The following is a 27,985-nucleotide window of genomic DNA, read 5'->3' as shown; positions in this document are numbered from 1 at the left end:
TTGTCTCTCTTTTTTTTTTTTTTTTTTTTTTTTTTTTTTTTTTTTTTTAATCGCAGAATGCATGAAAACAAAATTAAGAACAACATTTTTCAGATTTTAAAAGTTAGCATTGTATTTCAGTGGGAGCCTAACACCAAACCAAAAAGAAAAGCATTTCAATTATATCAAGCAGAGATCTTTTCATTATAACAAAAAGTTAAATACTTTGTGTTATGGGATTTTATTCAACCTTGCTCCTTACCAAAATATTTTGGGCCAACTATCAAGAGAAGTAGAAGTTTAAAGTTGCATTATAAATAACCCCTGATGCTAGAGGAGCATATTTGGAAATTATCAACAAATGTAAGGAATTCAGCAGCATGTTAGTGGACACTACAAGAGTATATAAGAAGTCAAGAGCAGCTGCAACTGTATTCTGGTTGTTTAAATTTTTCTTTGGTATGGCTGTTGTACTGTGCATCTTTATTAATAACATCTGGTTAATCAATGTGAGCAAAAAATGAATCTCAGGTTTGTGGCATGTTTGTAGCATTCTGCCTGCCAGTACAGTTCAAAGGCACTGAGTGAGGAAAGTTCAAGAGATGCAGCATCTCTCTTACTTCTCAGGATGGACAGGATGGTCTCATAGGCTTGACTTTCTGCCATATATCATGCAACACATCTGGGCAAAAGAACGCTTGCTTTGGCAATCCCAGGCCACCCTAATGGCAAAGCAGCAGTAGCAACAAGCAGTGGCTTCATACCATTGTGTTTATTTGTTTAGCTGACATTGCCCTTTTATCTCATTGGTGATTTGGGGCTCACTCAATTTTACACTTCTTCAGAGAGACCGTCTCCTCTTATCTTTCAACATGATCATCCTTCATTTTCCTTCCCACCCAAACCATAATGAGATTCAGACATAGTGTTGTACAAACATAAAATCTGTGTGTGCTCGTGTGTGCATGTGACTGTCCAAATGGATCTTAACACCAGCTGGCATGTTTTGTTGCTTCATTTTTCAAGATACTCCTTCAGCAGAAAAATTATCTAAATTAGTGAGAGACACCAGGGCTGTATTTGGGGTTGAGCTCATGTCCTTTCCTAAGCAAATGTGAGTTTCTTCCGTATCTTGGCTGCAGGAGTGAGAGGCTGGTTCAGTACAGGGCTGGTTATCCACAGCTCCAGCGTATCTGTAGTCCTGTTGACCATCTTTTGGTAGTTCTGCCGGTTCTCCTTGTTTGGCTGACATTAACCAGGTAGATTCAGAGAGCTGAGAAGGTGATCTCAGCACTGCCACAGATGAAGCTGGTAAAGGCAGTGCTCTAGGGTAGGAGGCATAAGGAGAATTCCTGATTTCTGAAGATGAGGGCTGGTATGCATTTTCTTCGGAGTAAGGGACTGAGACTTGAACATACTTGCCAGTTTCTGGGTCATAAAAAGTCTTTACATTAACTTCAGCTGGTAAATCAACTACATAGTATTGGCCAGAATCAGGGTCTTGGAGAAGTTTACGCTGGGTCAAAGAAGGTGAAGGGCTTACTGCAGATGCACCACTAAGTCTTCTTATACTGGTTTCTGGAGAAGTAAAAGTTGAATGAGGAGCAGGATGGATAGAATACCCCAGTGGTGAGGGAGATGCTAGTGTGTGCCCAGAACGAGAAACTTTTCTCCCTGCAATGTCTGTATGCTCTGCCTGATGCTTTTTCTGCTGCTCTTCTATTTTCTTCCTCCTGCTTGCCAGCTTTTTGGCCCGCCGCAGAGCCTTTTCTGTTTTTGGTGGCACAGCAGGAGGCTTGCTCGCTCCTCTCTCCCCGAGTCCCAGTCTCTCAGCTTCCCCTGCAGGATCAAGTAGAGGATGCCTCTGTGTTGAATTGAGTATTTCTTCTGCAGATGTATCAGCTTGACTCTTCAATGCCATGTTCAGTAAGGCAGGGTTTATAGCACCTTCTGTCTCTCCAAGGCTAGAAATTGTTGGTTTCTCTGATGGTAAACTGACAACAAGAGAGTGCATTGTGCTTCCTGATCTGGGGCTTGTAACAGCAGAGCATTCAAGGCTGTCTAACAAAACTTGTGTATCTTCCATGTCTAGCATGTCCTCTTCATGGGATACAGAAAGATATGTATGGTCCTCTGGTATGGATTCAGCCACAGGGGAAATTGTCTCTGTGGTTATTATTTTTTTTGCACAAGAACCACCTCTGCGATTAAACAAACGATGGTTCTTAAAGTAATTTACCTTTCTTTCTGTTGGATAGCTGGGGCTGTTTTGTGCTTGGTCATTTTCTAGACCTAAATTTGGCTGTGTTAAGCTGTGTCTTGCCTTTCTAATCTGGGGCTTCTTTTTATCTCTGCAGATACTTTCCTCATTCATTTTCCCAACTTCATTTAACAAAGTACAAGTCTCTTCATCTTCTTCCATCAGCTTCCCTAACAAAAAGCTCTCTGTATCTTCCAGAAGATTGGGGTCCAGTGTTGCTGAAGTAGATCCAGTCTCACTGGCATCTCTCCCTCTGTCGGTTGCTCCTTCCCTCACATCCTGTTGCCCTATGCGCATCGATGCCAACCAGCCTTGCTCCGGGGCATGCAGCATGTCCTGGGGTTGCTTGCTGTGTGCAACTGGGAGTGCAAATCTACCTTCCATTTCTTTATAACTGCTGCTCACTGTATCATCTAGGGAAAAGGATCTAAACAGAGGCATCTTGACAGCTCTTATTACCTGAGGTGACCTGAATTTGTTATCTTTGATCATAAACAGACAGGGTTTGGCTGAACTTGAAGATGGTCGAGTTTGTGGCTCCTCAGACCTTGGAGTGGATGAGTCTTTTATGCTGTCAGAAGCAGAATCCATGCCATTGGCTTCTTCCTTTTTCTCTTGTCTTAGTTTTTCTTTTATCATGCTCCTCTGTTCATTCTCAGTAACTGTACCCTCCTTCCTCTCTGATGCACCAGTACCAGAGCTGACACAAGCATAATACTGCAGTTTGTCTTCCCCAACTGCATTCCTTCTCTTCTCGTGACTTTTCTTACTTTCTGCACTCATTTCAGCTTTAGTCCTCTGGCTTTCTTGAAGGCTTTCCTTCTCCACCAGGAGTTCTGGTGAAAGTTGCTCCTCCTGAAATGGTTGCTCTACTGTGGAGATGAAAGACTGTTCAGAAGAACTAGGGCTTCTTTTGCCTTGTGCTTCATGGTCAGTGACTGCCATGTTGGTTTGGATGTCGCTGTAAGGTACATCCTCTGCTGGTGAGAGTTGGCTTGGGAGTGTTTTGAAAGCAACATTTTCATTCGGTTTACCAGCCTCTCTCTCCTTTTCCTCAGCTTGGAAACTGGAATTTTGCAAGGGCTGCCCAAGTGTTGTATCTGTATCGTCTCTACTGTATAGTTTCATTGCCGGATAAGGCAAACTTTTTCTTAAATTGGGCTCTTCACACTGATGCCCTAACAAGGGGTAGTCCTCATTACCCCTTGTATTTTTAATCAGATCTTCATGTGTTGAATGATCTTGCTGCAAATTGTCTACAGTCTGGTGAAATAAAAAGTCTGCTGTTGTCTGGGGTGAACTCAAAGTCAGGTAATCGTCTGTGAAGTGTCCAGCTAAATCAGTTTTATTGTCCTTTTCATGAATACTCTCAGACAACGCTGAAGTTATATCACTCAATTCATCTTTCTCTGCCATCTTCATGCTATTTTTCTCTTGCAAATTCTCCTGTATACTTTCCCTAGCCCTATTTCTATTTTCCAAGACTCTTAATAGAGGAGAAGGGGTGTAAATAGTCTTAACACGTTTACGCACATCTTTCAAGTTGAACAATAGACTTGATGCTTTTGATTTGTAACTGTCTCGAGACCTGTAATCACTAAACACACTCCCTTCATCATCTCTCTCTGACATGCTCTCAGTAGGAGGAGGCGTGAGCGGGATCATTTCACTTTCCATGGGATCAATCTCCTGTTTTGGTGGTATAATGGGTGTTAAGAGTTTAGTGATGTTAAAAATGGGACTGACCGATCCAGGAGAGTTTGCCTGTTTAATCAGAGGAGTCACATCCTGATCAGGTTTGGCTCCAGATGCTTTTTCAGACAATAAACATGTTTCATTGCTGGTTGAGAACTCCTCTGAAGTTTGTCTCCTCTCTGATGCTCCTTTTGTAGCCCTCAGCCTCCTCCAGGGTAGACTGGTGGCTTCCTGTTTGGTTAAGGTGGCTGGGAGCCCTTGTGGAAGTGGAACAGGTGCCTGGGACAGAGATGAGGGAGAAACCATCCTGTGGGACATGGACTGGGGTGAGATGGAGGTCTGGGACATGGCAGGAGGGGAAAGTTGATCTGGAAGCGGCAGGGGTGGTATAGGAGGGGCTTCACGGATGGGCGGTGTTGGGGGATGTGGGGGAGCTGGGAGTGGAAGTGGCTGAGGGACTGGAGGTGGCTGAGGAGGATTCTGGTGCACGTGGATCCTAGGTGGAGGTACAGGAGGAAGAGCAGCAGGAAAATCAGTTCCAGAAGGGAGGGGACCCCGAGGTACAAATACAGCTGGGAGGGGGATACTAAAAGCAGTTTCTGGTGGAGTTGGCTCCATCTGAAAATCTTTCTTCTGATTCTTAGCAACAGTGGCCTTGACGGGTGGCAATTTAAGTTCACTTGCATGAGATCCTTCAATAACTGGCGTTTCTTCGCGGTATGTAAGACTTTCCTTTTCTGTTACTGGATCAACAAATTCCTCTTTTTCAGACAATTTTCTATGATGGACATTCCATGATTCAAAAGCACTATTCTCACTGTGAAGAAAATTGCCTTTTTTTGCTGGCTCATTAACTTTCAAATTTTTGTTTTTGAAAGCATTTTTAGATGAACGGGAAAAATTTGACTTGGCTACTTTTGACATCTCAATCAGCACAGGATAACAACCATCAGAACCCCAGTAACTCATATCTATTTTATTAGGTCTTTTCTGTGGCTCATGTTTGCCACTGACATGGTGGCTATCTTGACTATCCTCAGAAAATCCAGACAGTTCCTTGTGGATGTTTAAAATGGCTGTGTTATCCCAGCATGCCATATCATTTCCATGATTTAATTTACATCTTTGAAAGCTATTTTTAATGGGCTGCTTGCTGGCTATCAGGGAATCTCCTGACCCTTGATTTGCAGTCTTATCGAACGTCTTAATCAGTGAAGAAACTTTTGAAACATGTTTATTGTTCCTTGGACCAGGGACTGGCAAATTCAGCTTTTTCCTTTCCGTACCAAGGGTGTTATTCTTGGCACTCTTTTTCTCTTCTGGAGCACACTTTGGTAACTGCTGGAATGTTGAAGCCCATATTGCATTTTCATTGTTTCTTGCTGCTAGCTTGTTACAGCTTGCTGTTAATTTGATGGCATGGTTTAATGCCCCTGGATGAAATTTAGCAGAGAACTGGCGAGTGAAGTCAGGTGAAATGCCAAGATCTGGTTCATTATAAGAGTCTTCAAGTTCTGCCACACACAGACTTTTGAAAGCCCGATCTGTGAGGCTGCTCACCTCTCGGTCTGTGTCATCCAGGAGACTCCCAATACTTGAGGAGTCGCTCTGTCCTTCTGTATGTTTCTTATTTCCCTGCATTGTTCATGGGAGTCATGAATGAACTATCCAAAGGATTAAAACCAGGCGTCAAATGGGCAGATGACTGTGTTGCAGAGTTCCAGTCGTTTGCAATTTATAAATATAAAGCAATTCCTCCAGTCAGTGCTGCAGCATACTGATTCATCTTATGGAACAGGTGAAGGAATCTTTTTTCTCTGTAAAGACAGATTATGAATAATCATTTTTATATGGTAATATTATTAGAAAAAGAGTATTTTCTAGATAGATCGGTCACTGACTAATTTGTTGCTACATGTATTAAAAAAAAAAGCTAGGAACACGTTAAACAGTATGGAAAACAATTATTATTTCAGTCAATTTGGGCAGTTTGCAGTAGATAGTTACTGAAAAAGGCCATTAAGATTCCTTACTTGAGTTCTTAAAGACATAAGAGGCAAATTTCAAGTACTTTACTTTGCTTACTTCCAACACTTCCAAGTGCTGTGGAGGTTGTCTTTTTTTGGCCAGGATGAATAAGCAAATTCAAAAAAGAATGTCAGTGTACATCAGTGCACACTATGTCTTCAAAAGTGAGCCTCTCTGTACCAGTCAAGCTTTGCTTTGATAATTATCAGCCTGAGCATGAGAAAAAAAAATGGCACTGTAAGTAAAGCATTAAAAAATAATATAAAAAATAGTTTGCTGTGCATTACATGTTCCAAGAAAATATTGCTGAGGGAATATGTTTTAGCCACTCATATTCAGATATGGTTGGGTTGATGTACTGAAACTGAAGAGGCTGCTAATATCAGTTTAGCCAGCAGAAGGCAGGAGTGACTAGGGGACTCTATAAGTTCCAGTAAAGGAGTGCAGGGAACATTTGGTTTCACTTCCAGAACTGATGGCAGTGAACGGTAACCCATTCAACACAATTATAAAATATCAGTCTTCCATTAATCTCTGATTGCAATGTGAAGGCAGGATCCATATCAAGGTCTATCTTTACATCAGTCTGGAGACAGAATGGGGGAATCCTTGGGTGGAACGAATATAAGCAGTAGACCTTCTGCTATGCTTGAAATGTATACTCTAAAATCCTTCATAGTTTACTTTTTAAACAATTTAGGTAAGTATTCTCACACTGAATGGCACACTATTCACACACTATTGGCTAACTACAGTGACACTAAGTTTAGAAGCATACTTAGGAGCCAGGTAAAACCCACTCCCTAAAGAAAGTCTGATCTGTATTCCATTTTCCAGTAGAATTTCATAATTAATTTGTAATGAGCTGAAACACCAAAGTTCCCATCCAAAGTAGCATCCATCTATCCATTCTATACAGGTGGAGACATCACCACCTAGAGCTTGGATCCACTGTAGAACCGAGCAATGAATACAGAATTCAGCCCCTCCAATTGTCCAGATCCACGACTCCACTTTGGCTCAGATCTGTAAGACTCCTGGGAATGGCACATCTTTCCCCATGAGGACTCAATACTAGCAAGTGTGAAAAACCAGAGGAACTGGGGTTTCTCAGCTGAGTTACTCACAGTTCTTCAAATAAAAATGCTCCTTACCTTCCTTTTCTATTTAAAAAATTCAGCCAACATATTTATAAACTGAAATTATCATGGTGAATCTTGATTCCTGTCCTCCCAGTCATAAAATCCCAATGACTTAGGTAGAGCTAACATAGATTAGCACCAGAAATAAAATTAGCTTTTTCCTTTTACACTGTACAAAGATTTTCAAAGCTGAGTTTTGTTTCCATCACCCCACATAATTTTTGGAAATACAGGTGCATACTCGCCAATTTTGCTTCTCATCTCTAGAACTTCCTCTCATGCTTGTATTTGGCTTCATCTCCGAACATCTTTAGTGAGGAGGTAAAAATAATCCAATGATGTAGCTTCGACAGAAGTAGTTTATTGGGATGTTTCCAATCTCCAGCATTTTTGATCTTAAGTGAATTCTGTAATTTGAAAACATTGAAGACTTGTTTGCATGGGATATTTTCACACACTATACTCATTTATATATATACACATATACTCATTCATTTGTTCATTCACATTTTACAACCATTTCAGGAGTGACTTAGAGGATTTCTTACCAAAAGAGACACAGTGATAATAACCTGATAACTTGGGGGTTTGGTAGCTTGTGGAGTGCAATCAGGTTCCTAACAAATAACTGGCACAACCTCCAAAACTCTGGCAGCCCCAGCAGAGGGTTGTGCCATATGGCTCCTTCCTTGCTGCTTTCTGCCTCCCAGCTGTGCCACCCTTTCAGAAGGGCTGCAGAGGAAAATGTGCATTTCCACTTCAGATGCATCTGACTATCTGCTGCCAACAGGGATAGACAGAGGTCCATCTGCTAGACTGGGAAGTAAAGATGCTGAGACCTGAAAGCCCATCCTTTTTTCTGCCTCTGTTGTAAAGGAGAGGAAACATAGACAGATGGGATAGTGAGGGGCAGTAAACAAGGAATCTTTGTGCTTCCACACACAAGTCAAAGGACGCTAAAGGAAAGCTCAGTTATGGTGGACACAGACGGCTGCTTCGCTTTAGCTGTGCAGAGCCCCATGGCTAGTTTGTCTAACCCTTGCAAGACAATATTTATTTCCCACAGGGAAAACTGCCTGGCACTAAGGTAAGGCAAATAGGATATAGGAGTAGGTACAGTAGATTTTCCTGACATAAGAACCCCCTCTGAGGAAACTTCTGCGTAAACCTGCAGCAGCCAAAAAAAAGCCTGGAGAAAGGAGCAAGAGCTTGCTCACTGGGATGGTCACCTACACCTTATCTGAGGAAGGACTGTTGTTACTGTTATCTTAAGGACAACCATGTACCCAACAGAACTTTTCATGGTCTTTTTTAAGTTTCCTGGCTAAAAAATGTATATGTAAAAGCAAAGAAACAGAAAAATGCCACATTTGGTTGCAGCCAGATGTAGAAGAACATCCTCACCACAGAGATATGTGACAAGTTATCTCTTTGCTCTGAGGTTAAATTATGATTTTACGGCTTCTGTGGTATTCTTAACTGCGCAAAGCCAACACAGCTGTGGGAGCATATGATTATGCTCTGGCTCACTCATCAACAGAGCTGTTGACTAAATTCCAGTGGCACAATGCTTATCCACTATTTATTGGTGGTGATGTCTGAACTAGGAAGAAGCTTGGCTTTCAGATCTCATGGGCAGAGGTCTGAAGAGACATCTTGTCCCATGTAAACTGAGAACATTTGCTGAAAAGTGAGTAGGATAACAATAAACACTGGGATCATGAAGCAATCCCAGCAATTATTTTCCTAGATGGAGTCACTGTTATAAAAACTACTCAATGCTGCTGATTGAAATAGGCTAGTTTCTGTCTCTGAAACCTCTGAAACCTTTGTGAAGATCCTTGTCTCGGCAGGCCATAATGTTAGTACTTGGGCAGTGTAGTGTTTAAAGTGGGAAATGTATCCTCTTCAAACGTTCAAGATATCCGTCACTACAAGGACTGGATTGAAACAACAGCACTGTACTGGTCTGGCTATCATTTACATAAGTATGATGGCAGCTTCTGAACTGCTGAGGAAAGAAACTATTCACAGTCTGTTTGGTTATCTGATAAAATCATATTTCTCTACTTTTTTGGACAAACAGCAGTCTGCAAGAAAGATACAGTGTTTGTGCTTAGCTCAGTATTTACTCAGTTCTAAAATTTCAGATATGTGAATTTAGTCTATTTTCCACATAGTGAAAAGCAAAGCTAAACATATGAAACTGCTTGGGAAATGCTGAGGAACATGTCAGGTACCAGGCACTGGGTACCATCTGATGTAAGCTACTGAAAAACCTTGTATAAATGCACAGATTTCAAGGAGTTTAACCTCCCTTCCCTTCTAAAAAGAAGGCTTTTTCAGTGGCTCTTTTAAGTGTCTAGCAAGTTGTTGAGGAGGTTAAGTTACAGAGACTATTCCTGGCCTGGCACAGACTGAATGTCAACTGTTTTCACTAGGCACGAGCTGGGTGAACCAGCAAACTTGGCTGTAGAGAGTGACATCACTGCTGCTGCAATACATGAAGGCATGGTTTGTTCTTCCACACCCCCATGGGCTGCTATTTGGCTGAAATGTTTTGCCATCTCAGTGGCATTTTGGCAGCACCCCTGCAAGTTACACAGCAGCCTGAAGTCAAGAGCACTGCCTCCTCCGAGCATGGAAAGGGAAGGTTTATTACTTTTCTTAATCTTTGTGAGCTGTTTTCTTTATGTGGTTGTCTTTGTATGGCATCCATCCACAAGGAAGCTCCAAACCCAGAGATCAATGACTACTGGATACTTGAGCTGCCAAGAGTGCATGTGTTGTTGGTCATCCTGGGCTGCATCAGAGCTAAGTGCTCCCTCTGAACTGTCCTGGTGCCTGGGCATCTCCACGAGCACTGCTTCTTCTGACCATTACTCAGGGCATAAGCTCTGGGGGAAGGATTACAGCACCCTCAGCAAGGAGAGAAGCTCCTTGCCAAGAGAGACAGTGTCACTTCTGCCACATTTCCCCAGTTGATAAGAGAAGGCACTTTCTGGATTAAGATGGTTAAAAGGTGAAAGATCTTAGCACAAGTCTTCATTTCTCTCATCCAGCAAGATCACTTTCATTTATGCTCTGTGATCATAACAGATGGACAAAGCAAATTCACCTTCTTGGTAGAACAGATACTACGTTGCTGAGGTACTAATACCTGCACCAACTGAAAGAAGATGGAGAACTGGGTCTGCACAGTTTACAGTGAAGACCTCAAACATTGACAGAAAGTAAGAGCATAGAACAAGGTGACTTCAGTTATTCCAGCATCCAATCATTACAAAGATCAATCAGTGTAGACTGGGGTCCATTCACCTTGAGAATCTGGCCTAGCAATTGTGTCTCAAAAAGCTTGTCCTGAGCCAGAGAAGAGGAGACACTGTTCTTGACTTTGAGCCAACTTCTGTTCTCAGTTACACTTGTATAAATCTAGAGTCATGTTACTGACGTCAGTAGAATAACTGAGAACAGAATTGGTGACTCAAAATACATCTAATTCCTAAGCCAACACTGGTGCACTATCCAGAAGGCTACCTAAGTAACTGTAGTCATAGTAAAGAGAAATCCAACATCTCTCCAGACCGAAACCTCATTCCATGTGGCATTCAAACCAATACGTGAAGGAATAGGATTTGGAACTTATAGTAAATTGCTATGCTACCAAATTGTCTCCTCTACTGCCAGAACGTATTTGTGGTAATTTTGATATTTTCCGCACTTATAACAAGAGTATCTAGATCTGAGAGTGGTGTGGTAGACCCCTCTAAGACCCCCCAGACTGGATTAGCAGAGTTGGTTGGCAACCTGAATTGCCACTGTGCGACATGGCAGGCCATGAAAAATAGCACGTAATATATATCTGAGTAGTTAAAATTTATTATTATTACTGTTCTTAACTCAGAGAGAGCAGTTTTGCATGAATTAAAAATGCTCATTTATTTCCTGCATCAAACAATATTCTGATGGTGCTGTGACAGGGATGTGGTCTTGTTTTGAAGTTTCCCTAAGTAAATATTCTAAATGATGATAAAAATCTACTCCAACTATTTTTCTAGAGGAAGTACTGTTAAAATAAATATGACCATTATTTTCTTTGTTTAATCAAAATAGTTTTTTTTTCTGACGAAAAAACAGCTGAAGCCTTTTTCTCTCTGTGAGTTCTACTGAAGCTGGTGTTTCTGCTATCTGAAACTGGGGGCTCATCAGACCTGCAGCTCAAAGAAGATTGTTGCAGCCTGGTAGAAGCATGAATGCAATTAAGGTATATACATAGCTGATGATCTATCCTTACGTATCCTGCTCTGTGTTCTGCCTCCAGAGAGAACCTTCTCCAGGCCTCAGCTGGAATGTTTATTTCTTCTGTTCAAAATGCAAACCTTCAAGCACTGAGACATGAATTAAAATGGGAGGAACAGAGACTCCTTGCAATACTTATGGAGAATCATGGCAAATCTATATTTCTCCTTCTGGTTCAATGGCAAAGACCCAATGGTTATTTCCAGCTGTTCTCTAGGCTGCCAGTGTCCTCTACATGCCCCATCCTGTCAATAGGCCTGTCAAGGCTAGAAGAAAGACATGTCTCTCAGACAGGGTTGTACTTGAACTTTCTTGCAACCCCTGCTCACTTCTTCCACTACCTGAGCCCTGTTCCTTGTCTTTGTAGAGTCACTAGAACACAGAAAGGATGGAAAAAGGCAAAGGTGCAAGGCACATACCTGACATAGGCAAAGGGCAGTTACTGCACTTGACAAACAGTACAGCTCTATAAGAATCACAAGGCAAGCATGATGCTCCTTCCATGACTTCCAGCAGAGACAACTGACATTTAAGCAACTGAACCCAAACAATAAATTTCTTGGTATTAAATGTCTGACTGGAAAAGGCCACTGTCTGCAACTACATCAGTCATTATACTCTGGGATATTTATACAGCTCCCCAGTAATATGGTATGTGTACACCTCATGGTTATCCATAGAAACTCTCATTCTACAAGAAGGATTCTATCTCATTTACACTTCAGTAGTGAATACTCAACTTCAACTGATTGACTTGCTCAAGATCAAACAAAACAACTGTAGCAGGGCAAGGAATCTAACCTTTATATTCTGAATCCCAGAAGAGGTGCCTAACCTTTGGGTGTTAAGGCAAAAATAGTGTCCTTCTACTGCCCTTCCTAGAGCATGGTAGTTTATCACAAGCTGCTGCAAGAGCAAGGAAGAAGCTTTATGGTATAAAACCACTCAACTCAGTATGGTGATGTAGTTCAGCATTACATTACATAGTGAAAATCAGGCAGATCTGCAGGTGACTGTCATACTGCAAAGCCCCCATCTCCTCCTCAGGTTCCTGACACCCGTATCTCTTCTTGGGATTGTGAAAACTCCAGCCTTCCTCATCAGTTCAAAGTGATGACTGTCACTGTATTGATACTGCCCTTTTACAAAGCACTGACAGCATTTTGGCTAATTAGACAGTTATTCACCTCCTTTCATTTAGACTCAAGCAAGTCTTAGAGGATGAAAGTTGAGTTACTACTCTCTGAGTGCAGGAAAGGAGATTTTCCCACAGCAAAGCAATAGAGTACTGCAGTGTGCAATAGCTAGAGATGAGGGAGGAGGAAAAACATAGATGAGAAAACCTGGTTACCTTGTAAAGGAGTGTGCTGGACAGTCCCAACTTTAGTCAGGCGAAAATTGTAACGATACCAGCATTACCATACCATCTGCACCTTCAAGTTTACACTCAGACCACTGAAGCCTCTAGGCAAGGAGAGACTGGCCTGCACTCACTCACGTAGAATACAGTCTTAGGAAATAACAGGCTTGCAGAAAACAACTATTGCTCTTTTTACAGATAGTCTCACCTGCTCCTTTCCTTTATATCTTCTGGGTGTATCTTCTGGACACGAATTTGCACTATCTATTTATTTTCTATTAAATTAAAAAAAAATAATTCAAGACATATGTAGGTGCTAGGATTCATGTTCTAAGTAGTTTTATGACCCAGTGAATTCCACATGATATGTAACATCATAAAATATCTGTCCTATGTTACTAAAGAAACCTTCCAGATACATCAGTCTTGATTTTGGAAACACGCAGAACTTCCCAAAGGCTTTGTGAGACACAGATGTTCACAGATTGTGTTCCTAGAGTTAACCCAAAATGACATGCAACACATTGTCTCCAGAATCCAGTGCAACTAATAGTATCCCTAAGAAACACCTATCATGGAAGACACACACAAACACACAGCAGAAGAGCAGAGAAGACACAACACTGAACTGAGGTGAATATCAGCATGTGGCAACCTGTGACAGGCACAATGCTTGCCAGTTGCACTGTGAGCCTTACTATCCACGGACAGTCTCCCTGGACTAGCAGCTAAGGCCATCTCTCTGAATGACAGGGTGCAATCAGTGAGGAAACTGTCCATAGCTGAAGGACAAGAATTCACATACCCAGTTTTTATTCATCTTCAACACCTGAGTAACAAATGATGATTTTCATACCCTGTAAACTGTCTGAACATACTAAAATCAAGCCCCAGTTTAATTTTCTTCATTGAAGATTTGCACCAGAATGAATTCATCAGTTACAGCCAATCTCTGTTTTTTGTCTTTACAGAAGATTAAGGTAGGACCAAGGCTCATGAGTACGATCTGTTAACAACATCCAGCATAATGCAGAACCAATCTGGAGAAAGAAAGCTCTGCCTTAGTAACATCCCTGCAGACAGAATCAGACCCCAAGAGCTTAGATAGTGAACAGTTCAGACCAGGGGATAGAGGCATACACTTGAGCAGGGAAGAAAAGGTGAAGGTCTTGGTTTTCAAGGTTTTCTGGCTCAGGCTGCAGAAAGAGAGAGATTTCTTACTTATACCTTGCTGCAGCACTCAAATGCAGTCAAGAGAGCTCAGTTCTTAAGTAAGTGATGTGGAGGCAGGAAAATAACACTTCAGTACATGTCATAACATATGACTCGAGCACAGAGCCATCCATTTGCTTAACATCTTTTCTGCAGTGACAAACTGCACCTCAACCATTTGCAATGATAGCAGAGCCATCCCAGCTGAAGGACAAAATACAAATTCATGCCTGCTACTTGGAAGTTAGTCTGACAGCTACCCATCCATTGGAGGACTTTGAGAGGGCTGGGGAAGCCCACCCACCTGTGCTTCCAGTTGGTACCTATGAAGGTTGCACTATTTTCTTCCTTTTGAAGAGAAAAAGCCAGCTAGTGGGCTCCTTGTGAACAAGATGAAAGCCCCTTCCAATTCCCTCTTCAATGTGAAATGGGTTCTTTTATTTCCTGGGAAGTGAAAATTCCTTTTTCTTATTCAGGCACTGATTCATTGTCATGATTTAACAGTGTGTCCCTAAGGACCTTCTTCATTCTTTTACAGTTAATGCATATGCTAAGGCATTTCTTGAGATTATCCTGTAATGGTTATATAAAAATAAGAGAGAAAGAACAAGAAAATATGAAGTTTTAAGTGGAATCCACCCTTGTTCACTAAGAGGGAGGCCAATGACTGGCTTGAGAGAGGATAGCCCAGACTAGCTCCCTCAATAGCATCACTCAGCAACTTCAGTGACACTGTGACCACCCTAAAATACACCTCAGCAGAGCAGGAGTCATCAGAAGTGTGCAGAATTGTACAATGGTTAGCACTGAAGCTGACAGACAAGCCAAACTGACATGAATGTGTGACAGCTTATGCCTGATTCAGCTGTAGCCTGGCGGAGGCACACCTGAGACTGAGGGTCTGTACTGGCTGTAAACTGCCGGGTAATGCTGTTTGCTGACTGCGTGTAAAGGTGTATCTAAATGTTAACCATATGTATCCCTTTCAGAGATTTACCTCAGAATTTCACAGGTTTTCATCTATCTTTTATAATTGGAAGATATGAGTAGAGTGGCCTTCAGGTACCTGGCTCTGTCACCAAAACAGCTTCAGACATATTTTCTAAGCAACAAGGAAAACAATCCTGAAACTGTTGCAGTGCAGCTAGGTGAGAGACTGAAAAAAAAGATGCATCAACATTTGACCTGCTTAGCTCACAGGAAGGTTGGTGTGACTGTTACTGGATGATTTAGATTAATCATTACTAGCTAATGCCTTCATGTATATCATTACTTGCAAGCACAGGAGATGAATAATAAAGAAACCCAGGACTGTAATTAAGTATCTGCTTTCTATCCCTGCCTAAAGAGGTTCATTTGGCCAGGAAGAGGGTGATCAGGGAAGGCCTGTACTCTGATGGCTTCAGTCCTGCCTCAGTTTCCCTGGGAGCTGCCTGGAAACAGGGTCTCCATGGCAGTCTCTCTGATCACAATACACACCCCAGCTGCATGCAAGCCAGCACAGCTAAGCCTACAGCTAACAATCACTTGCAGAATTCCTCTCTGCCAGCAGCTTTCTGTGTGAGTAATCCCAGCTCCAGTGGAGAAATTAAAGACTGATGCAGTGGTATTTTCTCCCAAGCTGGACCATAGATTTACTGGCTTTTTACTGGTCTTACATTGTATTCTGCACAGCTCAAGTAATGCAAGCAAAGACAAGACAAACATTTCCAAGAAGGAGATAGGATTAAGAGGCTGCAGAGTGAAATCTTTGTATGTGGATTTGTGCTGCAGGGATGCAGTTACACCTGCACACCCTTCCTTGGCTGGGCCCTTCTAGTTCATAGGTGAGCACTTGTTAGTAATGTTTTGCTAAGTAAGCCATAAAAAATGCACGTAATTTAAATATTGTTCCAGTGGGAAGTATGGAAGGACAGAGAAATTTGTTTCAAGCCCCTGTATGCAGAGAATCTCTAGTTTGTTAGTATTTTTCAGAAGTCTATCCTCCAAGCAATTAACTGGGGGTTTTTGCTCCTTACATGGGCAGTTCTCTGAAGAACTAAAGGGAAGAACCACAAGCTTTGAGTCTGTTCAGAAAAGGAACTCCTTATTTCTTCTCACTTCTCCTTCCCTTCCACTCCCACACCAGCAATGGCAGGATACCAGCAAGGGATCTCTAACTGAGAGCTGACAAAGTCAGCCTCAGTCAGCCACTATGGCCTGGTGCGAGGATTTTTTTCCTTATTCAAAACTAACTGTATTGACTATTTACAGAACATATAAAAAAGCACAAGTGATTTGGGTTCCCAACCTTCACTTCAGCTATTCCCGTTCTTGCTTTGCTCTGAGTTCTGCGCTAGGCTCACAGCATGTTGCTCTTTCGGATGGCAGATGAAGAAGTTCTGCAACAACTGGACTCAGAAAAGCCTATGCCATTTAAGAAATTTTCCAGTGATTAAAAGTGGATACAAGTCCTAGTCACAGTATTTATAGTGGCCTCTTAGCACTGCTGAGGTATTTAAAGTATTTTACTTTTTCAGGCTCTGTAGTGCACTAATTGTTTCCTATAAAATATTTAAACTGTTTCTCTTCCTATTTGTTCCAAAAAAGCCAAAAAATCAAGAAACATAAAAAACAAAACCAACAGTACCAGAAATAAAAATACCTTCACACCCCTACACAAATCACTGAAGTACGTAGGAATATTTTTATCTCTAGACAGTAATCATCTAGAAAATGAAATCAATGTATATCTGTTTAAAATTGCTTACTGCAAAATGTGCAGGACAATTAAATGGAGCTTCATAGCAATTTAGCAGTCTTTTTTTAAAAAAATCCCCCTTTACTGAATAGCTGTGTCAAAACCAGTAATCACTGCATAATACACTGCATACTATATGTATACCTTTTCCCATACACAGATTCTCAGAGGCAATCCAGCATTTTTAAGAGCAGAAAAAAGCTGGACAAAACGAAACGACTTTCTACCTCTCATCACTGAAAAAAAATAAAAGTGCTGTTTGATTTCTCTAATCTAATTATTTACACGTTCACATGCTCAGACACCACTGTTCTTCATCATTTTCAGGTTTTAAAAATGCCCATATGCTTCCCCCTTACCTTTAATGCTCCAGCTTCCTGATCAGGGACAGTACAGTGCTGCACTTTCTTCCCTTAAGTCAAAGCCCCAGCACATTTTGCAGCAGTCTGCTTACTATTAGCACTTCCCATTATTTATGTGTTTCAGACTCTCCTCTGAACATGGTTATCTTAACAGAAACAGTCACTGAAAAATAAACAATCAAAAAAGAAAAGTGGAGAAGCTAACCCTTGAGTCCTCACAGACCTGCCAGGCCAGGTGAAGTGAGCAAGGAATCCAAAGTTAGTAAAATGTATTTAAATAGTTATCAGGCAAGGGGAAGCCAAACGGAGATCATGGTGGGGAAGAGGCAAACATACGTATTGGAATAACCATGCGGTGTCAAGTAACAGACAGATGAAACAAACAGTCATCAGCTATTTTTAATTCAGATTTGCCCGTGGTAATGCTTGAGAGATAACTAATACAGAAAGTAATGGTGTGCAATTGGCTTGCTACAGCCAGTGATTCAAACCTGAAAGCACCGCATTTTTGTACCCACAGGTGGGAGTTAGTGTTTATTAAGGTCACCATGAAATATATCGTGTAAGAAATATGGGCATGAGTGACACATTACTGTTCTACCAATGCCTTTTCATAAATAGCTCATTTCATCATCAGAGCTGGACAAATGTATCCAGAGTTCTTAGTGTAAGAACCTCATTCCACCCTCCTTCCAAAGCAAACAACACCAGCAGCCCTCCTGGAGGCACATGCCAGCATTGAGTTTCATTTGGTGAACTGCAATAGGACATTGAATAAGAAGGGAAATATGCCACAAAGTCAGCAAGCTAAGTTTTTGTACCACAGATATAAACAATGGACTGCGCCCTGTGCCCTGCTAGAGGTGCAGAGCTTCTTGCTGTAGTTACGGGTTTCTCTTCGGGCTTAGCACTGTTCTGGACTTGAGCTTCAGCCCACAGCAAACAAAGATCTCCTATGATTATGGCCCAACTTCTACTTTCATGCTAGAGCAGGGCTCTATGTGAGCCTGGTGTTCACCTGCATTTTAAGAAAAGCTTCTAATTACATGGATACAGCATGAATAAGGCAGCAACCATGCTGTCTCCACCGCTTGAGATTCTCTGAGCTCTGGGAGGCTTGGGATAAACAGTAACTCTCTGCAATCCAAGAGCAACCTGAACTCACCTGTCCTTAGAGGGGCAATGATCTGCCTTCCCCAAAGCAACGTTCAGCCTTGATTTTCCCACCTGGAAGAGGTGTACTGCTCCCCACATATACCAGCAGGAAAATGTTGCTAAGGCCAGTCTCCTAGGCTCCTGGTCTGTGCTTTTGGTGCTCAGCTGCTTCTGCTAATTCATCCCAAACCAAATGCTCATCTTGCCAAATATCAGGGCATTTCTGTCAAGTTCTGGTCCCAAACTGTACACTCCAACAGCTACTCATGCCCATACCTCATGACAGCACCTACGTTAAGATCCAGTGTGTGCACAAGTCATGGCCCCTATGAGCTGAGCCATCCAAGAGAACTGCTGCATGCTGTAAAAACAGGTTGGGATGAAAACAAGCAGTAGAAAAGCAGTTTTCAGGAGCCCACTGACACTAGTGGAGGCAAAACTGTCTGTATACATATCCCTGTCTCTCCCACACATTTCTGAAGAAGGGTGGAATGTATTTCTGGAATACTTGTGCTAAAAATAAATCCGTCTCTGCTATCTATGAAGAGAGGCAGGTATAGCCCGGGTTTCTGTGAGCCCATGAACTTGTGAACTGCTTAGAGGCTGAGTAACAACTAAAAAGACCCCTATGGAAATTGACTGTGGATGCTTGTGCAGGAAGGGTGGCTGAGGGCTTGGAAAATCCAGAGGCCTCTCATGGGGAAAGCAGCTGGGGCTAGTGCTGTGCATGATGAATGTGCTGTGCAGGCTCCAGCTTTGAGTGGGCTCACATCTTAGGATAGGCATTATATTCGTTCAAATACGATGATAATAAATACAAATATTTGCAAATTCAGTGCTCAGATGAGACTCTGGGATCAGATGGCCTGCCATTAAAATAAAACCACTTCTGGGGAAAATCACTGAACAGTACACAGCAAACACAACCCAGAGGCACACAGATGTTGTTACCCTACTCCCAGGAAAGTTAGAAAGCAAAAATTCCTGCTGCTTCCTTTCAGTGAGTGTGGAGCAATAACAGATCACATCGAACTTTAGTAGACAGCTATTTGGACTGAAATTCTAAATTTATGTGAAATGAGAACACCATTAACACAAATATGTCAATATCAAATGAATTTATGCAGTTTAATGAACTCCATTTTTCACACACACTTCCTCACACATACAAATTTGAAACTCAGTATGCTTGGCAAGGCTGAAGGCACTCACATGAAAGCCTTATACTGCAAAAGCAGTATTTTTTCAGGATTTTCAGAGTTGTATCCCACCACTTAACACTTTCTTCAGGGAAATAAATGGAATTCTGCCCTACTAAGGGAGTCAGGGCTTTTCTTCATTACCTTAGCTGCAAGTCCCACAGAAACAGTATTATGCAGACCTCAATGGGATAATGGACCAATTACACGCAAAAGGTCCCTGGTACATGGAAACAAAAAAATGCAGAAATGAAAGTGTGCCACTCTAGACTACGAAAATGCAAGCATCAAACTGCTTTGATTGTAGAAAGTAAATGGTTTATAATTCTCTTGGCATGGACAAGCAAGTGGCCTACTTAATATCCCCGAAGTGTATTAGGATTACATTGAGTTTTCAGTTGTTTGCTTAGAGCACTTTTTGCCCCACAGAGAAATACAGGTTCAGCCCTCACCTGGCAGGCACAGGCTGAATGATTTGTTGACTGATACCCCAGTCAATGCAATAACTTCACCTCTGGGCAGAGGACAGGCATACCACACTGCCTAATAACACCTTCACCTGCTCCACATGTACACCACCTGAAGTTTTGCAAGGCCTGTTTTTCTAGGGTACTTCTAGCACCTGCATGACTGCTCCTGGATGTGCCCAGAGGTGCAGCAGCATTGCAGGGCTGAACAAGGAGTCATGCTGCAAACCAGGCTCTGTTCCACCTACCCAAGGCCCAGTGCTGTTTGCCAGCAAGAGGGCTCCACTGCCACAGGACCTGTCTGGATGGGGAGATGGCTGCCAACTTCTGTCCCATTCCTGCAGCATGTCAGCAGACCCAAATTCTTTCCAGGCTCAAGCTGATCTGAATGCACATCGCCTCTGGTAATAGAAATACAGTTTCTGGGGAGGGAGTGCTCAATTTATTCCTCCTCTTGCAATCTCTGCATTTCACATCTGAAAGGAGGAGAGAGAAAGCCTGAAAGTGAGTCAAAGTCTCCATTTCTGCAGTCTCCTTTAGGAAGCACTGGGCTTGTCTGAGCATGTGCACATTTTCTCTCAAGTGGGAAAGCATCATTGCTTCCTCAAGCAGGTGGATTTTCTGCAAAAACTCTGCTCAGAACAGCCCCTGGCCTCTCCTAGCTGCAGGAGGCTGCAAAGGGCTGAGGGTTCTGACAGAAGTCTCCTTGTTATTGCTATTGCTATAGGTGTTTTCCCACCCAAAGAGAAACTAAAGCCGCATCTTCTAACACTGCATCAGCATCTTTTGTTAGCTAACACAGGCTATGCTGCACCTGGCAACACAGGAAATGACAAATAGATCTCTGCCATATTCCTCTTCACCTTTGTCCTTTTCTGCATTCAACCTCAACCCACATGCGAGTTCAAAACAAACTTCTGTCCAGACAAACAAAGCAGAGCAGACATAAGTGAGGGCAGATAGGAGCAGTCCTGCAGCCTGCTCCCTTGCAGCCATTTCTCCAACTTGCTGGAAGGGCTGTTTACCTTCACACCCCCAGAGCCATCATCCAGGGCTACTTTTCAAAGTACGAACCTTGCCAGAGGTCCTAGAGCTCTGACAAGGAGAGAAATTCTGATTTATGAAGTCATTGGATCTTTCCCTATTTGCCCTTATTGCAGCTTGGAAGGAAGACTAGAAAAATAAAAATTTGCTGTAAAAGAAAGCTCTGAAAGAAATTTCAGCATGGGTCAAACCAAAAGAAACTTTCCTTGATTTTACAATTCAGAATTTTACAATACATTATTTAATACAATACAAAATCCAAATTGTTTTTGGAATGCCCTTTGAAAGTATTAGGAGAGGTTTTCTTCCCACTGACAGAAAGCTATAATTCTTCCCTGAAATCAGATTTCTCCTGAAACCAACAATCTTTGCTGCATCTCAGCTTTGACTGCGCTTGTGAGCTCTGGCAGATGTTGGCTATGCTATCTTTTGAGCTCTACCTTAAATTCTCTCCAGCCTGACCTGCTCTCTCCACTGCTGCCCAGTCAGTATCACCCAGTCTCAGCTGACTCAGAGATGGCTCCTCTGGATTCCAGCCCAGAGCACCCTACTGAAAGCCCTGGGAGGTGCCTTGCCTGTAATGGCAGGCCTGGGCTCAGCAACCCTCTGATGGCTCCCAGGGACAGAAGTTGCCCTTGAAGGACTTTGAAGACCAGAAGACTTTGTGACAAATTTTGGCAAGGATATCAGTCATGACCACATCCTATCTATTTCCCCCAAATTATACTGCAGTCAGGAGCCAAGTCTTGCTTTTGACAGTAAGATAGCAGCATCACATACCTTGATCATATCTGCACAACCCCAAAAAGATGTTTTTTGCACAGCAATTTCATGTTGAACACTCTGCTGAGAGCAGAAGACAGATATGACTTAAAAGAAACCTACTATGGAAAATGCTAAAGAGCAGAAGATAGGTAAATTACTCTGCAAAAAAAAGGGTCCAATCCTGGAAAGCATTGTAGTACATAAGTCAGTAAGCAAAAAAACCTGCCAGGTACCAATCTGCATCTGGGCACCAATTTACCTTGGAAATAATTTTTTTTCTTTACTTTGGCCACCAGGAATTGTCAGTGCAATAAGCAAGAACTGTGAGAGCGTCAGCTAGTCCCAGGATGAGCAGTGAAGTAGACTTCCAACTGTAGGTTAGGAAATGAGCAGGCTTGTGACAGATCAGATGAAGGAAAAATACCTGTGAATAGCTGCAGTGACCTAAAAATTAGTCCTCTGAAAAAAACATTACAGAGAAGCCGGTGACATTTAGAGACGCTAAGACAAATGCATTAGGCATTTTATAAACATAGCTCTAATCCATCTGAGTTAAGAAAAGAGGTGGGAGGAATGTGGATTTACTGGACTAGTATAAATATTTCCTATTTACACATCACAAAGCAAAAACCAGAGACCACAGGCTAATTAAAATAGCTGGACAGCAATGATGGGAAACATAAGCTGCTATTTTTAGGGAATCATATGAGCACCCAACAAGCTACAAGTCTGGTCAACGTGGAGATGTCACATGGCTGCCCAGAGCTCTGAGCACTGTACCTCGCCACCGCAGACTGTGGACCAGCCACTGGGATTGTTTCCATTCCCTCTCCAGATCTCATCCAGATTTTGCGCAGTTCTTTGCATTTCGCACAACAGCTTGGAAGATTTTCCATACATTTTTCTTAGGGCCACTGACATCTTCTGCAGTTAAGAGATGGGCTTTGGATAGCATTTGCAGGGGTAACCCCATCAGATTTGGGGGATTGGCAGTGTTTTATGGGAGAGAGCTGTGTCACACCACAGTGCAGCTGGTATTGCAGAAGTAGCTGCTGTTCAAGTGTGGGCTCACTGCTGGGTGGGGAGGAGTCAAGAGGCAGAAGATAAAACAGAACAACTTGTTATTGGCTTGTGAATTTGCCCTGCTCACAGTGGTTTTCATTTTGTGGTTTCCAGAATATACTGTCTGGGGGCCCAAAAGAGGAAATAGCAGAAGAAAACATGAGAATTTAGTTCCTCACCAGGAAAAAAGCGTATTTATGTTGTCTCCTAAATTCAGACCACTGCACAGTATGCTCAGAAAATAAGAGGGTGCAAATGTGTGTCTGTGTTGTTCCATGTTTGAGCACTGGCGGGCAGGGATGGGAAGACCAGACTAGCTCAGGAGAGAGACCCCATTCCAGATATGAATCAGACAGGGAAGGCATTTAAATTTGCATTCCCAAACCAACAGTCTTCTGAGCTCAAAGCCTTCTTCAGAAAAGAAGTTCTGGAAACCACACACAAAAAAAAAAAATCTGAAAATGCTTCAGTTTTGCATATCCTGAACATTCCATTGCACGAGAAATGCACTCTGCCTGCGTAAAGGCACTTTGTCTTCCCCACAGCCCTTCCCCCCAGGTTGCTGCCAAGCCAACACCATGGGCACAGCACGCGAGCTGCAGCAGACACCACTGCCCAACCTGTTTCCAGCCTATTAGCAGATCAGAGTGCACCAGCTAACTGGGGAAGGCAGCCTTTTGCTTTTTCCCATTCCAGTAATCCAAGGAATTAGACTATTGTATTTCTAAAATGGTACAACTTTAAGTTGCACTAAAGGAGAGCAAATAATCTAAAATTGGCTCTCAATAGGACAGGAAACATGCGAGAGGGAACTAGAACTTGATGGCCAGCCTTTCAGAAAAAGCCAATGTGTAATTGTTCGGGGTTTCATTGAATGTCCTGAATGGAAGATTAACAAGCCAACAGATGGTGATGATGAGATTATCAGGGTTAGCAGGAGGAATCCAGGCAAACACAGAACTGCCAAGAACAGCAAAAACCTGCTCTGAAAGACAGCAAACGTGTTTTCTGTGCAGAGCAGTGCTGTATAAGTCTGGAAAGAAAGAAGTCAAGAGAATAGAAAGCAGCTGCTGCAGAGAAGCAAGAAAACAGCAATGCAGCCATCAGAATTAGAGCGAGGTTGCATAGATTCACTGCAGGCACCAGCTCTTCACCTGGCACTCGTCAGGGTCATCTACTGTAGCTCAGGACCTGGCTGTCACATCCTTGGCTCCATCTGCTTTGGAGCTTGAGTGGCTTGGGAAACTGGGGACAGGTCCTCAGCCTGGAGCTAAGCCTGGGCAGCATAAGGGAGCCTGACTGTTGGTCCTAAATATTTTGTCACAAACCCTTACTGAGGATTACCCAGATGAGTCCCTGGTTATCAGAGACTGCTCTTAGAAGTAAAGTGATTCCTGGGACTGAAACTCGCTGTACCAATATACGAGGGTTGCTCTGAATATAATGCCTCCTATTTTATTCTGTTGGCCTACAAAGTCAGAGGTAGTGAGTGGTGCGTTTCAGCAGTGTTGACGGAGGCCGTGAAGTACCTTCACTCGTGCAGAGTTTGATGAGCGTGGCATGCAGGTTTCTGTTCATCCCTGGTGAAAATGCATAGCAATGACGGTGACTATATTGAAAAATAGTGTTTTATTGCTGAGAATTTGTTCTATCAAATAGTATTATTGTGCTCTGTATCTGTTGCACTTTCCCTGAAAATAAATAGGAGGTATTACTTCTGGAGCAATCTACATACTAGAATGGCTGGTATTAATAAAGAGACAAAGGCAAATAAAAGAACCATTCTTTAGTCCCTTTCCTTTCAGAAAAGAGCATATGGTTTGAATTATGATAACAAAAACCACTGACTGCAGACATTTTTTAAAGGGTCGTAGTCTGCAGAACTCATTACAAAATTTACATTATCAAATATTTCAGTAAAAATGTAATGAGAATAAAAAGACAAATACTGAGATTTTTTCAAAGTCACAACTGTTTTCTTTAAATTTTACAAAGATCTTTTAGACAAAAAAATAATAAAATGACTACAGATAAAAGTTTTAATCCTTTAAAATATATGTGATTAATTATCTTCCTGTAGAGACTTTCCTTAGGAACAAAACTAAACATGTTTGCAGAATCAAGGCTATAAGCATGTCCATAACTTCACTCATGCAGATGTTCTCACTGATTTCAGCAGAAGTGTTTACATACAAAGTAGAGCACAGACTGAAGCATTTAAGCATGGTGACCTCAAAGTGCATTTTTATTGCAAGAAAATATTGTTTTTTTCAAAATACAGCAATACTACTCAAAGCCAGGGTGTATCTGCAATCCATTAACAGACTGTGTGTGCAGACAGAACAAAATGAAGAGGAAAAGTCTGTTGTCTCCACTGATGTGTCCATGTCACTTGGGATCACAAACCTATTGATTTCAATATTCCAGCCCTGCTGAAGGACAACAGCTCCCCAGACATTTCAAATGATTTGATGTGCTGAACTTGAATATTTTGGAAATTAATACTGACTGCAGGAGCAGCCTGGCAGATCTGTCTGAGACAGCTCCAATCAAGAGAAACCCTCCTAGAGACATGAGTGAGGAGCTAGAACACACTCTGTTCCCATACTGCTTTAAAGATGGAGCTTGTGCAGTTCTCACAGAAGGGATGCTAATGATACCTTGGGATAGTCTTTTTCCAGCCTAGCTGAGCATGACAAGCATGAAACATCTCTGTAGAAAAAAATACCACAAGTTCTGAGAGCGTGCAGACTTTCAGGAAAGCAAGTACTGAAGTTCTTAATGTCAATAATTTAAATGCAGAAAACAGGAAGAAAGCAAGAAAATGGTACTGTGAACAGAACAAAGTAGGAATTAAATGTTATTTAAACAGCAGTATTTTTACATTCTTTGACTTTGGATACTCTTGTCAATTCCAGTGTCAGGATCCACATTTGTCTTTGCACCTTTCATGACTACCATTTCTGTTGCCTATAAAAAATCAAGCTGCAGATTCACACAGTCCTTCTTTTCACTCATGATGTGAGTCACATTATTTTGTAAAGTCTCTTATTCATTCATGAGGTTTTAACAGTAATCACCAGTTATCTTAGAGGTTTCTACTGTGGCCAGTACCAGAGTAAGCAAATGCCTAACTTTGCATTGAGTGGTGATGATCTTTAGAACCACACCCCAGGTACACCTAGTCCTGTATCTTAAGACAAAAACAAACCAAAACCAAACATACAAAACAAACAAAACCCCAAACTAAACAAAAACCCCAACCAAAGAAACCAACAACTGTCCATTTAAATTAAACCATTCTGCAAAACACGTAGAGATTTATATCAAATACTTGTATCAGATGATTTCCTTTGCTGAATGGCTGCAACATGCTTGTGTAGATGTGATTTAGATTCAAAGCAACTAAATTATATAGCAAACGTTACAATAAGAACCAATAGAAAAGCCAGGAAGAGAGTCCAGATTCCAGCAATATGGACGATTCGTCAGATTAAGTTGAGTCCTAAATGGGAAAATCTCTAGGGGAGGATTTTTATTAGCACATTCTGCCTTCTGAAAATTACTTTGATATGATCATAATGCCTTTGTGCTTTTGTCTACTTATTGGTAGTATTTAGAAAGTGCCTATTACTCTCGAGTCTGGAGCTACATAAACAACAACAATAATAATTAATAACTTTTGCAATTAAATTCTGCCAAATGAAATCTCATATTCAGCTTCAACTGGATGCACTCATCTGTCTTAAGTTGTTGTCTAGGGTTGCTGTGCACTATCTAACTGTTGGTATGATCTATCCCAAAGGTGGATGGGAAACTTTGAAGCTCTATAAATAGAATATATTATTATTATTAATACTGGGAGATGATAGGACTGCAGCAGTTCAGCCTCAGGGGACAAAGGCACTCAAGAACACTTTTAGCATTTGATGCACGGATGGTTCACAATCAGTGATAAGAGGAAGAGAAAAGCTCTAGTACAAAACATCCCATAAGAGCACAAAGATGAGATTCAGTGGCTGGAATTAATCACACTCAGCCCTGGCCTTTTACACGATTAAGCTGGCCACTTAGGCTGTCTTTCTCATCAATGTAGGGCTCTAGGAGGTCTGAAATGCCTTTCTACCCACAGAAGAAATCGCAGCCTCAAGGGGTCAGTTCCTCCAGAAATCTCCTGAAACAGTCAAAGAGGGGTGGCAGAGCCACAACCCCAATAAGGGACCAAGACCCAGCACTCCCACAACCAGGAAATACAAAGGAAAGGTGTAAAGAGGAGAAGGGATATAAAGGGAGTGAGGGTACTGGGAAAGTCTTACAAAAACAGGGAAAGGGAAGATGAAACAGCAACAATCACTGGTTTTCTGGCTTTGAAACTCTGTGGGTCTGATCCTATTTCTCTTAGATACCAGCAAATTCTCTCTGGCAGGAAATATGAACAGAATAAGATTGCACAGGACCAGAAAAAGAGCGTTAAACAAATGAATTAGGCACTTGCCTGTACATTCCCTCACTTTGACTTCCTCAGCGTGACAAGGAAGATGTGGGCCTGCCTAGTGCCCTGTAAGTTCTGTGAATATAGTCAAGCACAGTACTGTTGGCTGGCTTTGCTGAGAGCTTTTGCTTTCATGCCTGAGTGTCTTTCCTGATCACTGCAGTGCAGTGGGGGTGGACACAGAAACTGTCAGCAAATCTGAGCAAGATGGAGCATCACAACAAGGTCACATAAGTAAAGGGTGTTGTATGTCACTTCAAAGTCAAGCAGGAAACAGCATTTTACCCAGAGAGATGAATAGAAGAGATACATACATACCCTCATATGGGAACCCTGCTGGAGCAGACAGTCTCCTTCCCTGCCAGCTATGCTGTGTCAGAGTATGACAGCATGACCCCACCCCCCTGCCCAGATGTAATCAGGTGCCTGCGGGGCCTTCCAGCAGAGCCTGTCGCTGACAAGAATGACAGCAAACCCTGCTTTCACCTAAAAAGACAATCGCGTTTAGGTCTGCTTCCTTTCACTGTTTGTTTGACAGCCATGCAGAGCACATGTCCTTGGCTCTTGGTTTGCTGAGCGAGGGCAAAGGAGAGCCATGGCCAGGCCTCATTTCACTAGCTGTTTGCCTGGATGCCATGGGGGGCTGAGCAGTTACGGCTTAGCTCTTCACTCATCCTAATGAGGAGCTGACATTAACTGCACCTCATTCTTCTCCAGAAGAAAT

The 27,985-nt window shown here is 42.1% G+C and overlaps 1 protein-coding gene across 5 annotated transcripts; it reads right to left on the bottom strand.

The window, feature by feature from the left end:
- C8H10orf71 (chromosome 8 C10orf71 homolog) lies at window positions 1–27,637 on the bottom strand. 5 transcript variants are annotated; one of them, XM_010714481.4, is made up of 3 exons: window positions 27,580–27,637; window positions 7,346–7,511; window positions 1–5,751 (listed from the first exon to the last, which is right to left on the bottom strand). In XM_010714481.4, the coding sequence occupies exon 3, from the start codon at window positions 5,573–5,575 to the stop codon at window positions 1,001–1,003; it is 4,575 nt and encodes a 1,524-aa protein (XP_010712783.2). In that variant the 5' UTR covers window positions 5,576–5,751; window positions 7,346–7,511; window positions 27,580–27,637; the 3' UTR covers window positions 1–1,000. The 5 variants fall into 5 exon arrangements, 4 of the variants coding, with proteins under 4 accessions (XP_010712783.2, XP_010712782.2, XP_085085384.1 ...); XM_010714480.4 differs by lacking the exon at window positions 27,580–27,637 and adding an exon at window positions 17,075–17,385; XM_085229258.1 differs by lacking the exon at window positions 27,580–27,637 and adding an exon at window positions 17,075–17,385 and having other exon boundaries at window positions 7,350–7,511.
- Window positions 27,638–27,985: the final 348 nt, after the last annotated feature.

Source organism: Meleagris gallopavo, chromosome 8 (genome assembly GCF_905368555.1).
Source record: "Meleagris gallopavo chromosome 8, MGAL_WU_HG_1.1, whole genome shotgun sequence".
NCBI lineage: Eukaryota > Metazoa > Chordata > Aves > Galliformes > Phasianidae > Meleagris > Meleagris gallopavo.
The sequence above is the reverse complement of the archived record's forward strand: the minus strand, read 5'-3'. Positions and strand labels throughout refer to the sequence as shown.